General features: G+C 31.1%; 1 protein-coding gene across 1 annotated transcript in view; it reads left to right on the forward strand.

Moving 5' to 3' along the window:
• The window catches only part of EYS (EGF-like photoreceptor maintenance factor), a 1,642,296-nt gene that overhangs the window by 1,033,909 nt on the left and 590,183 nt on the right, over positions 1-18,204 (forward strand). Inside the window, 2 exon segments of the mRNA XM_020287130.2 lie at positions 8,400-8,590; positions 12,379-12,470. Of these exon segments, the coding sequence (XP_020142719.2) occupies positions 8,400-8,590; positions 12,379-12,470 (283 nt within the window).

Here is an 18,204-nt window from a genome sequence, read left to right on the forward strand (position 1 = left end):
GAATTAAATAAGTAAGTCAAAGACAAAGAAGAGGGAAACAAAAGAAATGATCAAAGCCTACAAGAAATATGAGATTATGTAAAGAGGATTATTGAAGTAAACTTCCCTGGTCTTGCTAGAAATTTAGATATTCAAGTACAAGAAGCTCAATTGACTCTTGGGAGATTCATTGCAGAGAGGCAAGTACCAAAACACATAGTTATCAGACTAGACAAATTTAACATGCAGGAGGAAGTCCTATGAGCTGAAAGGCAAAAACATCTGGGAACTTTCAAAGGAAAACCCATCAGACTAACTGCAGACTTCTCAACTGACACCTTAAAGCCAAAAGGGATTGTGGCCCCATTCATAGTATTCTCAAACAGAATAATGGTAAGCCTAGAATTTTGTATCCTGTGAAACTAAGTCTTATATGAGAAATAAAGAGATTGTCAGACAAACAAACACTGAGGGAATTTGTCAAGAGCAGACCTGCCCTTAAAGTAAGTACTCAGATCTGCATTATACATTGATCAGCACAATAGACACCACTAGTGTAAAATCATCAAAAAGCTAAAGCTTCAAGGCCATGAACTATAAGGGCAAAAGAAGTAAAGCAAAGCAATATAGTTCTACTCAACAGGATGAACAGAAATCCACTCAACTTATCAATTCTTTCAATAAATGTGAACAGCTTGAATCCCGCACTCAAGAGACATGGGCTGGTTGAATGGACAAAAAATACAAGCCAAGTGTGTGCTATCTAAAGAAACACATCTAACCCACAAGGACTCATTCAGACTCAAGGTGAAGGGATGAAAAATAATATCTCATTCAAATGAAAATCAAAAGAAAGCAGGTGTAACCATTCTCATATCAGATAACATAGACTTCAAATCAATAATAGTAAAGAAAGAAAATGATGGTCATTATATAATGGTAAAAGGAACAATTCAACAAGAAAGTATAACAATCCTAAATAGTTATGCACATAACACAGGTGTACCCAGATTTATAAAGAAAAACCCTACTAGAGCTAAAGATAGTGATAAACAGCAGCACTGTAATTCTGGGGACTTTAACACCCCACTGACAGAACTGGACAGATCCTTCAAACAGAAAATAAACAAACACTGGACTTAAATGGGTTTCTAGAAAAAAATGGGCTTAATTTACATAACATTCTACTAAACATACATTTTTCTCATCAGAACATGGAACGTTCTCTAACACTGATTACATCTTAGGCCACAAAATATGTCTCAACAAAATTTTTAAAAAATAGAAATTATATCATGTACCCTCTCAGACCACAATGGCAAAAAATTAGAAATCAATTCCAATAGAAACACTCAACTCTACACAAAATCATGGAAATTAAACAACCTACTGCTGAATGATTATTGGCTCAATGAGGACATTAATATAGAAATAAAAAGATTCCTCAAACTAAATGACAAAAGGGACACAAGAGAGATGAAAATCTATATGATTCACCAAAAGGAGTCCTAGCAGGAAAATTTATAGCCTTAAATGCCTTATAAACAAGACAGAAAAATCACAAATTAACAGTCTAATAAATTATTTCAAGGAATTAAGAAAGGAAGAGAAAACCAATCCCAAATCCAGCAGAACAAATAACTAAGGTCACAATAGAACTAAATGAAATAGATAACAAAATATGAATATATTTGCTGTTATAAGAACATTGGCTTTAGACACTTCCAAGATTTTACATACATCAAATTAGATGATGTATGCAAAACTGCTATGCAAAGAGTAAAGGACAATGTAATATGATTATCCTTATTAGTAAAAATATGGATTTAAAAAATTAGACAAGTGAAAACATGAGCTGTTTTTGTAATAATGGGAAGCAGGGCCTTTTACACACCACAGAGGACTCCTTAGGACGATGGTATATAATGCCATGAGCATCAGACCTTTCTAAATATATGCCTCAGAAAAAATTAGAACACAGGCTTGCAATGGCTATTTTTAAAATAATTTTTTTATTGCACAAACTTTGTTTTATTGTAAGAGAAGTTTTTCTTTCCCAAATGCTAACTGGAGAAAATTCTGTTATCTATTATAACAAAACAACTTTGCTATTATTATTGCTATGGTATTGAAAAACTAAAACCCAAGGAAGTTAAAAGATTTACCAAAAGTCCCACAAGTTTAAATGCTAAAGTTCATAATTGAACCTAGAAGTCCTAATGAAAATTAGATTTTATGGGGAAAGTGGAGAAGTGAAATGACTTTTCTGGGGTAACACAGAGTAAGTGAACAAATAATACTAAAACTAAGTCTCTTTGCAAGTTGGTACATTTCTACTATAACATTCTGATTCCTAATTCGTATATTAAACTGAAATCTTTTGTGGTTATCTCAAGATGTTTGCAACCCACAATTTGTAGTTTGACACAGAATTTGGGGGTTGGGTCAACTAAAACTCAGAAATTAGAATATGCATGTTGCCAAATTTATTTAATGAAGCTAAGTAAAATTTTACTATGAAAATCAGAAAGAGTACTATGAAAAATAAAAATTGAAAGGCAATCTCAATCATAAGTATAGGAGCAAATATCCTAAACATGAATTCTTGTAAATTATATCAATACATGTATACAAATCATAAGCAATTTGGGCTTAGACTTGTGATATCATAATGGTTTAAAATGTCAAACTTATTCACAATATAATCACATAAGTGAATGAACATATAATTAATATTAAGTTCTGCTAAAAATTTCCAGCAAACTAAAAATAGAAGGGAATTTCTATTAAAAAACATCAATTTGAAAAGATGTTTCAAACATCTTAAAAAACATCAATTTGAAAAGAAAAGCAAAATATTATATTCAAAGGTGAAAGCTTAAAAGCTTTCCCTGCCAGATCAAAATGAGAAACAGAATCTCATTATCATTCAGTTCAATGTTGTTTCTGATCATCCAAGGCAAGGTAATAAGCTAGTAAGATATTTTAAGAATTGGAAACAAAAGAAAGAAAAATCTCATTACTCACAGATGATAAGATTTCAAAAACATTGCTTACCATATATCAGTAAATTGCATCTCAATATATCAATATAATGAGTAACACAAAAAACACTATTTTAAAAACTATTTAAAATGGCAAAGAAACTCATAAGCTTTCTCTAAATTAACCTAAGAACTCATAAGCTTTCTCTAAATTAACTTAAGAAAATAAGTGCATGATCTTTATGAAGAAAAATTATGAAATTATATTAAAATTGTTGAAATCACAATTTTTTCACACTCTTACAGATACTGCGTCATGTTACTTGGGAAAGCAACTCAAAATCTTATAAGTTACCTTTATTTGATGTTATTGGGGTTATAAATGTTTTAAAATCTATTGCTTATTTTGAAAACTCATATGACCATCTTCCCTTGACGATTTGTAACTATGTTCTTGTAACTGCTCTTATAATTATGTCTTTACATAGCAGATGGAAACAATGCATCCTCGGTGACCACAATTTGATTAGATTCCTAATTTCCACTGTTTTATTCCACAGCTAATCAAACTCAGAAGTCATATTGTTGATGAGCTACAATTTTCTCTGAATGTAGGGATTGTAGCATTTTAAATACATGTATTAATTCCATTCCTTGTGTTCATCTATATTAACCCCAACATACTTTCGAAAGTGTATTATAAGTAGAGAAAAAATGTTTTAGAAGTCCTAATATAGTGAAGACATATATCAATACAATGTCCTTTTATAGAAAGATTAAGGGTCACAAAGATATCAATTACAGTTATCCCTTGGAATCTGTGGGAGATTGGTTCCAGGACTCCCTCCCCCATACATCCCCAACCACCCATACCTAGCCATACCACCCTCCTTCTCATAGATACCCAAATCCATACACACTCAAGTCTCACAGCGGGTGCTGCAGAACTCGTGGAATCTATATGTAAGAAAAGTTCGCCCTCCAAGTACGAGGGTTTCAAATACCATGAATGTTCTATTTCCCATCCTCATTTGGTTGTGGACACATGCGGAACACACCAACTGGAAGTGCTGACTGTCTTTATTGAAAAAAAAAAAAAAATCAACATGTAAGTGGACCTGCACAGTTCAAACTCATGTTGTTCAAGGATCGAATAAACTTATACTTTTTCTATAAAAATCAATGACTTTAAATCAATTTCTAATAAGAGTTTCTATGCAATTTAATAGGATGTTTGCATATGTAACTGATTCTAATATGTATATAAAAAGGCACAGGGAAAAGAATAAGCAACACAGTCCTGAGGAAGGAGAACAATATGCAGGAGTTGCCCTATCTTATACTAAGATGCATCATAAAGCTAATCAACTCAATCTTTGGCTCTGGATTGACTGGAATAGGATAATGATTCCAGAAGCAAACGAATGCGCATGGAATAGTGCTACATAAAAGAACTTGTAATGCAGATGGATAAATGAATGATGACTTCTGCATGTTATCCTAGAATAACTGGTACTCCATATTAAAAGGCAAAAGGGAGAGTCAGAAAGATTGTATGCAGAGTGAATACTAAACAATTTTGTCGTAGGCAACTGGCAGCAAATTTTTTTAAGCAGGGGAGTGGCATGATTTGATTTTTATTTTAGAAAGAATTACTTTCCATCCTTACAGGTTGCTATTAAAGAAATGTTTTTGATAATCTGTCTCCATTTTCTGGTGAAAGAAAAATATGATCACAGATGTTGTGCTTCCTTTCAAAAAGATTGTTGATTGCTTTCAGAAAAAAAAAATGTATTCAACTACTTGATCTCCCAGAGCTTTTCTTGCAATCATCTATTTTCTTAAAATCTGCCCCTATAGCTTGTATTTATTATATATTTACTTTGGCTACACTAAGGAGTCTCTGCAAATCTTAAGCTGTGTAGTTTAGCTTTTAATTGCAGTATTGTTTTTTAAACATTTTTTGTATTATATGATCAATATTTGCTCTAAAATATTGTGCTCTATGTAAATTACTAACTTACAGTCAATGTACTAATCAATCTGTGAAATATTTCAGAACTTATTTTGAAATGTGCTTATTTCATACAAAGCTATTTTCATACAGCATAAATTTTTAAATTGCTAGGGAAAAAATCAGCATTTCAAGAAGCATGTATAAAACATCTAACAAAAGCTAGTTCATAGTAAACAGGTAAATGTTAATTTTCTTACTTTTTCCTGCTTTATTAATTGGAAAGAACTAGATGGATTATGTAAAGTAGGACTTTAAAGTGAATTAGATACAATTTGTAGAACATGGAAGTATAAAGTATTAAACATAAAGAGGTATTTTGTAATGATAAAATACAACCTCTTCTTTCTAGAAATAACACAAATTAAGAGAACCACATCATAGAAAATATCTGTAGCTGATACATCGTTGCTGGTGTACTTACTGATAGAATCAAGAATTAAGATGTGATATAGTTTTGTTTATAAACAGCATGATAAACTTTTCTATATTCATTATATTTTAAATGTTATATATAAAGCTTTTCCTCAAATTAATACTTCTTTTAACAGAAAAATTTGCACATGTACACGAAAACCCCCCTCGTGCATATATGTTACAGATGTCCACTTTTACTTTATAGATATTACTTTCAAGAAACATGAAATAAAAGGCCATTTTACATTTTAGTTGCAGAACATTTCTTAACATTTAACTAGTGATATATCTCTAAGCAGCAATACATAATCACTCTCTCTTTGGATGATTATTCATGGATTAGACTGATATTGAATATAATCTACTAGATATAGGGCTAAATCATATATATCTTTACTTAAACTATATGGTCATTATAGAGTCATTATCAAACGATCAGTCTTGCAGAAAATCCTAATATTCAATTATTCTCTCATAATGTTCCAACTTTCATATTTAATCTTCTATAGAAATCATTAACTATAAAAAACTCTGTTCTTTAAAATCTATTTAGAATTTTATGATCTTCTAACCAAGAAACCAAAAAATGGCTCTTGCTAAGATTCCTTTACACTTTTTCTAACTATATATTTGTTTTATTAAAAGAAAAATGTGGTGTTGGAATGAATCTTCATAACTTATCAAAGAACTAAATATTCTACCCATTTGTTTTATTTTGTTTGTTCTATATACACATTTACATATATATGTATATATATATGCCTCATAATCCCTAGTATTCACTTTTACTAAAATATATTTTCCTATTATTCTTTTATTTTATTTAAAACTGTTCTTTGTTGCAGTAGAAAGGTATGATCATAATGAGTTCATACAATTTAGATAAATATGCTTCTATTTAGGAAGATGAAACTAAAAGACAAAATTTATTATTTAATTCTAGATAATGAAAAAATGTGTAGAATTATTATTTTACTTTAGCCCATCATTACTGGAATTAGTCTCTGTACTTATCTTTTTTCAACAAAACTATTTTGTGCATGCTAAAACCATGATTCTCATCTGATTAAGCTTTTTGATAAGGAAAGTATAAAATAAAATCTGTATACATATATTTTAATATAAAACACCACATACATGATAGAATACACTATGAAAAATATTTTCTTGACTTTTTTAAACCCAAACCTAACTGAACATAATTTTTCAAGTGCATTTAAACAAAAGCAATTATATTTTCCATAAGAGATAGTAAGTGCTTTCACTTGTTCAACAAAATCAGATATTGTACTAGGTATTTGGGATAGAATGATGAACCAAACATGCTCTCAAGTCACTTACAATTGAGTGCATGTGTGGTTTTCTATACAGATCACAAGTTACATGATGACAAAACCACTTGATTTTTAAAAATATAGTCTGTAAAAATACATATCTTAGTAAAATTAAGGAACTTTTTAGTTAGCTATTATAAATTGAGTAATATATTTCTTTCTAAAGGTTTAAAATATGTATTTCACCAATATTGGGTATATTTATATTGTAATGTTAGTCTTTGAAAATATTTTACATTCTTTCACAATTTGAACTTTAAATCAACAGATATGTGTCTCCATTGTCAATTCATTCAAATAAAATGCCCAAAGCCTTTTACGACTATTTAATGTTGTGTGAAATTTTATTTCACTTTGTTTTCAACATCATCATTGAAACTATCAGAAAACAATATCAGTCTATATCATGTAACAACTGAAAATATTAGAATGTCAAAATTGAAAGAACATTGTTATTTTTTTTAGTCTTTGAAACATCCTTCACTAATGAATTTCTTGATTAAAAACACAAACACACATGCTTTTTTATGTCTACAAAGTACAAATGTTTCCTGGCATTATTTTGAACCTTCTTATTTCTAGTTAAAAGAAAAAAATCTTTTAGGCTTAGATGATTATTTTTAGAAATTTTTCCAGGTTTGAACATTCAGCATAATGAGTATTTCTAAAGCTTCATTGAAAATTTCAAGTGAAGTTATTCCACATGGAATATGAAGTCTCTTGAAGTTTTAAAGTACGAATTCAAAAAACAGTGTTATCCTATGATGGATAGCAAAGTACAACTCACATGATTTCATAAATAATATCTTCTATTAATTATAACAGAATAAGTAACTTGGAAGTTTTAAAAGAGAAAGAGAGATCCTGTGTGTGTATATGTATGTGGGTCACAAAAGGAGCAGCAGAAGGAAGAAAGTGAAAGAAAGGAGATATTCAAATCCATTGTTTCAGGAATATCATTAACCAACAACAATCAATCGAGTATTTATCAAGCAAAGATAACTTTTAATGATAATATAAAGCAATTAACAACTTATTTAAAAAATAAACTGTGTTTCATTAATCCCATATTCATAAATTTTAAAAATTAAATTGACAGTATTTTGATCAGATCTCAAAATTTTATTTGAAAAATTATGGCTAATTAAATTATCATTCAGAGGGCGAGAGAGAGAGAGGTTTGTTAAGAAGTTCAGATAATACAGAGTGTGGATACAAAAGGATAACAATTTCTATGCTACTCAGTAATCTTTATCATCCCTTTACAAGCTTCCTCCATCAAATTAGCAATAATAGAAATAAATCATAATTTTATACCAGCATCCTATATAAATAGCAATAGGACATCTGTAGAAAATGTTCCTAGTTCTGTTGACCTGTAACATAAAATCTAAGTAAAAGCAGTGTTGAAGATTAATCATCTAGACATCCCTGCTTTCCAATGAGATTTTATCATTAAGCCCTCAAATGCAAAGAAATCATAACACAACCACTGTAACTAGGCCAAAGAAAGTAAGTGCCCATACTTCAAATAGTCAGAAAAGAGTCACATATAAGACGTTTCAGAAAACACTATGCTAATGTTAATGATGTGAAAACCAACTAGTATGTATAACAATACCTAAACAATACCTAAAATATCTAAACTGTATTTTTCTTTTGACTCCACAGATTTCAATTGTGTTTGTTATTATGGAGATTCCTATCTAGAATTTCAGAACGTGTTTATAAATCCACAAAATAACATCGCCCTAGAATTCCAGACTTTCAGTTCCTCTGGTCTCCTGCTCTATGTCAAGCAAGACTCAAATTTAGTAGATGGATTTTTTATTCAACTATTTATTGAAAATGGTACTTTAAAGGTAAGTCGTTCCATTCATTTAAAGAAAATTTTAGAAAGTTCTTCCAATTCTTTGCAATAGTGGTTATCTTCAAAATAAAATTTAAACTAAATTGTCTAAGCTCACAACCAGGATGTTCTTGCTCTACATTCATACTTTTTTCTTGTTCAATAGTTATATATCAAACAGTATATGATTTCAATTAACATTCTTTTTTTCTTTATATTTTAAACTTTTTTCCACTTTTATGTTGACCAGTTTCCCAATTTCCCAATAATGATAATTGTTACCATTTTTATAACTTTAAAGACAGGTGTGGTTTGAGTACCACAGGGAAACATTAAGGTTTTGTCAGAGGGTCCTGAAAGGAAAACATATTTTCATAATGATACTAAGGTAATAGTACTATTATTATTTCATAATAATACTAACTGTAGTTCCCCAATCCTGCAGGTCTGCCAGTCATTGTATTTTGTCTACCATTTATTTTATGATGTGATTTAAATAAACACACTATGAATTTCCATGAAAGGGTGAGGTACACCTTATATAATAGTTTAAATAAGCCAAGTTGTACTAGCTTGGTTTTCTTTAAATGTTCATCGTTTTTAAGCAATATACAACATTTAGCACAATTTATGATATCATAAATAAATGTCAACCAGACATAGCAGAGTAGTAGAAGCAGGAATATTTTTATTCATTCATATATTTGTTTCCTCATTCAGTAAACAAATATCACCAGTCATTATGCTAGGTCCTGAGGAATCAATGGTAAACAAAACACACTTTGCCTGATGTTGCTTCTAATCACTTGCAAATGAAAATAAAAACAGGTGAAACCAGGGAAATAAAATAAAATGATGTAAAAAATAAAATACTGTAATGAATCATCAAACATCAGTCTGACCCTTTAGGAAAAAGTTTGCTGATCCCTGCCTTTACAGCATTTTTCTCAATGAAGATCAGAAATTAGTTTTATAAGAAGCAGCAAAATTAAGAGACCAAATGTAAGAAATTATAAGGCACATAAAATGTTGAACACTGGTCACAGTCAGAATGTCCCCCTGCAGCACAACTTTTTTTTTTTGCACCTTCTAATCCAACAACCATAAATGTCTAACTCAGCTTGTTCCTCTTACCACTATGGACATCTCCAATCAGAGGTATTATGAGGAATTGTCAAAGACTTGTAGGAGTTCTGGGTGAAAACATCTGTGAAATAATGGATTATAAAGACTAATGATGAACCACTCCTTTCACTTTCAAATGGGAAAAAATAAATTCACAGTAGTAAACCAAGATATATATAGAAATTATAAAATTAATGGGTATAAAATTTCTTTCTGTTTTTATGACAAAGAAAGGATATATTTGATATATCTGTAATAATAATTACTATCATTTATTGAGTTATAATTATTTGTCAGTCTCCATCTTAAAACAATTTATTAAGAGCATGAACTTTGGAGCTAGATTATCAGAGTTCAAATCCCAGCTCTGCCACTTAGGAGCTTTGAGACCTTGCATGCACTTTGTGCTGAAGTTTACTCACTTATAAAATAAGGCTATAAAAACATAGGTACTACAGTAATAGGGTATTGGGCAGGTGGGAGGGGGGAAGGGGCAAGTATATACATACATAATGAGTGAGATGTGCACCATCTGGGGCATGGTCATGCTGGAAACTCAGACTTGTGGGGGGAGGAGGGGAAAGGGCATTTATTGAAACTGTAAAATTTGTACCCCCATAATATGCTGAAAAAAAAAAGAATATGAACAAGAAACACACACACACACAAAACTGTTATGAAGTTTAGATTGGTAAATGAATAAATATTGTGAAGTAAATGTCATAAATGAGTAAATGCATATAGGACACAAAAATGAATATATCTGGGACATAATAATCATATATGAGGGTTAGCTGTTTTCCCTCTGCAACTTAAAAAGATCTTGCAGACAAACGGAGGCTCTCAAAGAGTTTTACTGTATTACATGTGCTCCTTTAAATCTTTTAAGGATGTTAAGTCAGGACTTTTACTTTGTATAATTCCAAAAATACATGTCCTTTTTATTACACATTACTGCTTCCTTTATGATTTAGAGGAAATCTCAGTATTATTCTATCATCATAATTTTAAGATTTTCCTTGTTTTGCTATGGTTTGCCATACCATACTCCAATTTCCCCATTTATTTTAAAAGTATAATCGTAGGTAGAATACATTTACATTATGATTTTTACAATGACATATTTATGGTTGAACTTTTAGAGTGATCATAATTTAAGACCTATTCAAATTCTAAAAATGTAGAATTGTTTGTAAAAAGAGTTTTTAGGAAATTTAGAGTTCTAGGAAAGTTTAATATATCAAATTTAATTTTTGAAGAAAAAAATATGTCATTGGCTCTTTCATATACTGAGGAGATAAGTATATATGTCCATTATCTAGATTCAAATACCAATCACCCTACTTATTAGCTGTATCACAAATCACTGAGCCTCCCTGGCTGAAGGTAAATCATTTCATCTGTTTCCACCTCTGAATAATGGAGGTAAGAATAGGATGGTACCTACTTCATAGATTTTTTGTTTGTTGTTTGTTTTCCTTTCTGAGGAAGCAGTCAGTTGACACTTGCAAAGTGATTTTAAAAATCCATTACATGAAGTAATCACTTTATAGACAGTAGCTATTGTTTTATGCATATCATATAGGATCTATTTATAATAAAAGAAAAAAATAAAGTTAATACAATTGTCTATAAAATATTTTATGTATGTTTAACTTTGACAGCCCTAAAAGTAGCAGAGAATTAATAAGACTTAGTAATACCAAATAATTTTCTAATACATTTGAAAAAATTAGAAAGACCACTTCCCCTCATACACTGTTAGTACATTATCATTTTAGCTTAAAAAACTATCTTAACTAGCTAGCAGTGTAGATTTTAGCATATTAAACATAAGAAACAGCTAAATTATTTATCCACATTATAAAATGTATTAAGTGTACTTTTTGGTGAACTTGGTTGTATCCTGGACACAGTAAGAATTCAATAAGTGATCACTGACTTTTACTTCATGGCACATGGCTTGAGAGGTCTATTTAGACACATTTTATGAAACTGACTTTCCTGAGAAGTTCATGTCAGTTCCTGTTTTTGAAAATCTCAATGATATTTTAGAAACTTCTTAAAGTCAACTTGCAGTTGATAATTTTATAAAGGAAGAGAATCTTTTGCAGTGTCCAAATACCATAAAAAGTTAAGATATATAGCATTATATTATCTTTGGACTACATGTAGAGATATTTAGATACAATAAATTGAGTATAGCTGGGGGCAAGAGTTATGAAACACTATGCAACTGTTTTTTTAATGCACATGTGGATTATAGATCTCCAGTAGATATCAAAAAGCTTTAAAGCCCCTCTCTGGAAAAGAACGGCCACAATATAATCAATATGCATACAGGCATATCTTGCTAAGAAGATTAATAGCCACAGTAGCCCAGAAGAATCTGCCTTTTTCAACCATGCTCCCCAGAATACTGGAAAATAATCTAGAAGTTTATGCATGTGTGTGTATATGTATACATATATGTGTCTATATAACACTCATATATTTATATGTTTTAATTCTAGCACTTATTAGTTGTGTACCTTTAGCTGTCACTTCTCTTTAAGTTTCAAACTGTCTCTTGAGAGCAATATAAAAAGTATTAGTAAATTATAAAGTCCAGTGAAAATATAATCTATTAATTTCATACAGAAAAATGTTTTAGGAAAAACTTTTTTTCCCTCATAGTACCACTTTTCCTGTGCTGGCAAAGCAAAATTGAGATGCATTAACACAACTATCAGAGTGGATGATGGGCAAAAATATACACTGCTTATCAGGTAAGATGTACTTATTTTTTTTCTACTTAATCTTATGAGTAGCAAAGACTATTCCTCTGGATATCGTCCTTGTCATTTTAAAATAGAGGTTATCCTGATTAGTATTCACATGTATGTTTATGTGAATTGATGTTATCAAGCTTTCCTATATATCCTAAAAATTGTACTGCGGAGAGAATGTTACAGGGGTTTTATTTTCAACACTTACATAAGCAGATTTACAAAGAAACCATGAAAGCCTCATATTATTTTCCACTTAGAGGAGTTATGAAAATCAAATAAACTAGTATTTTCTTTTGATAAAAAAGTAAAATATATTAACTGTAGAAAATTTGGAACATCCAGAAAACTATAAAGAAGACAATGAAAATGACTCATTTTAATAGATAAAATATTCCATATAGAATAATTAATGTATATTGTTAATATTTACAAAAGCTGTATTTGAAAGTGATCCTATTCCCAAATGCTTATCAATATCAAATATAAATCATTTTAACAATATAAGTAAAATTGATACTTTCCTTTTTTGATATACATTTAATGTTTTTTCATTATGCGTTTTGCTTCACTCTTTTTCATTTCTATAAGTGATGTTTTAAAACACATACCACAGCCATAACCCACCATGTAGACTAAAATAAATTATTTGGTTATGACAATAGATTATTTAGTAAAAATAATTATCTATTAGGAGTCAATAAAAAGGAAAGCAAAGAGGTCTAAACAGAGATTGGGAAATAAGAGGTTTTTAAAAGATTCTATTTTCATTATCCCAGAACTACCCAAACTCTATTGTCTAGAATATAGACTTTTACACATAATTGACCAAAATAAAGTATTATCAAATAAATTAGAGAGCACCTACATCACATCTACCTCCCCTGAATATACAAAATGCACATGAGCATTTTAAGGCCTCTGAGATGCTATTTAATAAAGTCCCACTTTCTTTGCTTAACTGAAGACATGGACATGGGACATTTTAACATCTTTCTTTACCATTTTAGCCTATTAAATAACTAATGTTGAGGGCAATGCACTTTGGGAAACGCCATCCTAGTCAAGGTAATAATTTCCCTGCACAGGGACCTTCACCATAGAAGGGAAGCAAGTGCATAAGCATTGGATGGAAATAAGAATCAAGTCATGAAAGGCATACATGGGCTCCTCGATAAAACAAAAGGGCAGATTAACATGATGGAGACACAGACAGTACACCAGGAGAAGCTGTTTTGGCCTCAAACAGGTTAAAAAAAAGTCAAAAAATAAATGAAAAAACACAGTAATCATAATTACAGTGTATTAAACACAAATTATGTATTAAGTACTAATTTTATTACATATATGAATTTGTTTCTAAGAACAATTCTAATTATTACCTACATTTTTCAGAAGCAAAACTGAGAGACAGAGATATTAAATATAGAAAATGACATAGCTAGAAAGTAGCCCAATTCCAAAGCCACCCTCACTCTAAAACCGATGAATAAGTTTTAAGTCATAGGTCTTATGAACCATGCTATAGAAACATAATATAATTTGATTTATGTTCTCCTACCTTAAAAGAACTGATGTATGTTCAAGATAAGATAAAAATAAGAACTATAAGTGACCTGTTCAGTCAAAATACTAGCAGCTGCAAGAACAATATTAATTATCATACATTAAACTACCATGTACCAGTTGCTTGACAAATACATGACTATATCTAATCATCATAAAACTCATAATGCCTATTTTACTAGTTTGCTGGGCTTCCATAATAAAGAATTACAGACACGGTGGCTCAAACAACAGAAATTAATTTTCTCACAATTTTTGCAGCTAGAAGTCTGAGATTGAAGTGTTAGTAGCTTTGATTTCTTTTGAGGCCTTTGTCCTTGGCTTGCACATGGCCTGTGTTTTCACATCACCTTCCCTCTTTGTGTGCCTGTGTCCTGATTTCCTCTTCTTATAAAGACACCAGTAACATTGAATTAAAGCCTACTCTGATGACTTCATTTTAACTTATTACTTCTTTAAAGACCTCATCTCCAAATATAATCACAATCTTAGGTACTAGGGTGGGGGTTTGGGCCTCAACATATGAATTTTGGGTGGGACATAATTCAGTCCATGTGGTAGGCAATTTTCTCAATCACATAGCTAATCAGTAGGGGAGCTAGATTAGAATCCGGAACTCCTGCCTCTTGACCCGATAGTTTACATTTCTACTATAACATGTCCAGTCTGTATTTTAAAAGTGACAAAATACTACTTAAAATCTTTTTTAAAAGAAACATTAAATGTAAAACATCTTTAAAATCCCATGAATACTATTTTTTACCTCATCACAATGTCACTTTTAAGGATACTTAACAAAAAAAGATCACGTTCTTTTATGTTATATCACTATAATTTTTTTTTTTGCAATATACATGCACTGTTGCCTTTATTTTTTAAGTAATAGTTGATATCCTGTCCATATCTGGTTTAAATCACCTAAATTCAAAAATATTTCTTCTCAGGTTCTTGGTTTGTTTTAAGTAATAAAAAATTTATGGAAATATATTTTTCTATGATTATCATCTATAAAGAATAAGAGTAGAGCTCTATTAATTTTATTTTTCTCTATCTTTATAATATAATCCTGGGAAAAAAGGCAAAATCTTTGATTTTGAATTGAATACAATTCAAGAATGCTGTGACTATATATTTTTTTGACCATTAACATACGTTTTTAGTAAAGGTAAATGATGTACACACATTTTACTCACAACTGTACATGCTTTCATTTTGTTTTTGTGTTTGTTTTTGTTACATGACATTCTTATTCAGTATGGAAATAGGAGGATGGTCATTCCTCACATTCTCTTATAGAACTATGAAGGAAAAGGACAGTAAATTGCACTGGGCCATGATGAAGAGCTCTCTCAGAAAAAGTGAAACAAATATGCTCTATGAAAAAGTAACCGAGCTCATTATTTTTAGAACAAGGAAAGACAGGCTGCTCTGCAGAATAGCATGGTCCTTTTTAAAAAGAAATGTGTCATTTCTTAAAATAACAAAAGCAGGAAGGAAAATATGGAGTGCTTAAAATCAGGTGAAATATACAATTGGCATAATAGAGATACTAAAAGCACACATACTAAAAACTATTTTAGTGAGAAATTAGCTATAGCTAGTACTCATATTTTAATGAAAAGGAATGTGAAAATGGGACAAAGCAGTGATGTTAGGCTGCAGAGAAACAGCATACAATATTTCATGAAGTAAAATGTAAATGAGTATATATTTATACTCCATTCTTGAATACTACAGGTACAATATTTAAGCAGAAGGTACTGAGAGAGCTTAGGATAGTGGTGAATGTATTTTTCTGTCAAACACAAATATAAGGGTGTGATGTTGCACTTTATCCATATCTGTTGCTATATGTATAATAATTATACATATATATTCTACTAATTAATTATATTATATTATTAATATACCATACACTACCTATTATAAACATAATAACATGTATTATACTATAATGTATGCTATTATAATATAATTATATATTAAAACATAATTATAATAATGGAGCTTGCTTTTAATAACAATTGTATTATGGGATTTTTTTCTCTATTTAAAGTCATCATATGACATCTTCCTGTCCTTGAAGAAAGGCAAGATTTGGGATACAAAGATAAAATTAAGTTAGGTTTCTCTGACCTCCTCAACTATGGGACTTCAATATTTTTTTTAAAGTATCTACTAATTACAAATACTGCTTTGAATTAAAAAATTTCCTTTATTTGCTGTCTTATCTTTAAGCTCAGAGTTTACATCCTTGTTTGCAAGTAAATTGCAAAAACTCTGTCAGTTCTTCTAGACCTGTCTCATGGAGAATTTGTTGGTTTGGCCCTTTGATTGGGGCCAGCTCTGTACAGCTCATAGAATAGTCAGTTAGCTCCTATTTTCTGAGCTATACAGAGCCAAATAAACTAGAACAAATGAGAATGTCTTTAGTTATGCTTGAGAGAATCATTTACCAGCTACGGTTTATGTACAGTCATAAATTGGATACAGAAAATTATTGCATCAGAAATGTAATAAATTGCAGAGAGTTTTGAAAAAAGCAAAGTAATTATATGAACAATGATTGAAATTTAAGAAGACTGACAAGTCCCAATGAAATCCACACACTGACAAATATTTTCTCAAGTGATATAGAACTGGATACAAAGCCTGAATCTCATCATATTATTTCTGTTAGATGATGATAGGAGGAGGGTGTTTTTTAAGTAAATGATGTTATCAAAAGAAGAAAGGAAGAAAATAATATGAGATCATTTAGGTAGGAAATAATGAGAATCAGGCCTGAAAATGTAATGGAAATCAGTTTGTGTAGGCTATTTAATGCCACAGTGAGAACTGTGAACCACTTCACATGCAAAAGAGACATACTGGAGGATTTTTAAGTAAGAGAGCAGATAATATTATCAAAGAAGTACTCACTCTCCCTAATAGGGTATGCGAATCTACAGTGCACAACAATAGACTCTAAATTGCAGGCCTCTCCAGATCCACTCTACAGTTTCTTTCTCTCTTTTCTGGTCCTTTGGGATTGACCTGTGTGGATGATATTAACGGCCTGTATCATGGGTTGAATTGTGATCCCACAAAATTCATGTGTTGAAGTCTTAACCTCCAGTACCTTAGAATGTGACCTTACTTGGAGATAGAAGTATTATAGAGGTAATCAAGTTAAACTGAGGCCTTCATACAATATGACTGAAATCCTTATAAAAAGGGAATATTAAGAAACAGAGAGAGATCCACAGAGAAGACAATGTGAAGATACAGGGAGAATACAGCCAGCTACAAGCCAAGGAGAGGTACCTGGAACAGATCCTTCCCTCATAGCCTCCACAAGGAACAAACCCTGCTGACTTCTTAATCTTAAACTTCTAAGCTGCAAAACGAGGCAATTGCCTGTATTTAAGACACTCCATTTTGGGTACTTTGTTAAGGCAGCTCTGGCAAACTAATACAGGCCCTTTGTCCTCTGGCTTCTTGGGGGTTTCAGTCAATGCAGAACAGTGGCAAAAAGAGGGGCAGGAGAGTGAGGTCAGAATATGCATTCCCTTGGACTTGTGTGGTTTCCTACAGGCTGACGTTCCCCTGCAAATCAATGTCTTGGATCCTGGCAGATGGCTCTCTCTTCTGACTTTTGATAATCTTTCTCTTCTTTCTAATTAATCTTTGGATGTAGAGGAGGTATCAGAGTAACTATGTTGTGGCCCTGGCATACTGTACTATCCCATCTGACTTCCCTACTCCCTGACCACATCTCTTTATAAAAAGTTCATTTATTCAATTTTATTCAAGTTATATTCGTCGGAAAGTGCCATATGTTTTTTGCTGAAAACTTGAGTCTCTACCCATCAACATGAAGAAGAATGGGTGACTGGATTAATGGTGCAGGACTGGAAGTAGCATAGGCCACTCCTTTTTGCATTCTGTTGGGTAGAACTTAGACACATGGCCATACCTAATGGCAAGAGGAGCTGAAAAAGAATTTTAGCCTTGCACCAAGGAGGAAGAGCACACCAACTAAAACAATATGAAACAGACAAGATGAGAAATATTTCTGTAATGGTAAATATGGTAACTGTCTACCTTTAAAATAAAAGCAAAAAGAAAAAAATCAGTAAGCAAAGTTTCTAACTGTTGGGAGTTTAATTTGAACCACAGTGTTCAT

The sequence above is a fragment of the Microcebus murinus genome, chromosome 5, assembly GCF_040939455.1.
Source record: "Microcebus murinus isolate Inina chromosome 5, M.murinus_Inina_mat1.0, whole genome shotgun sequence".
Classification (NCBI taxonomy): Eukaryota; Metazoa; Chordata; class Mammalia; order Primates; family Cheirogaleidae; genus Microcebus; species Microcebus murinus.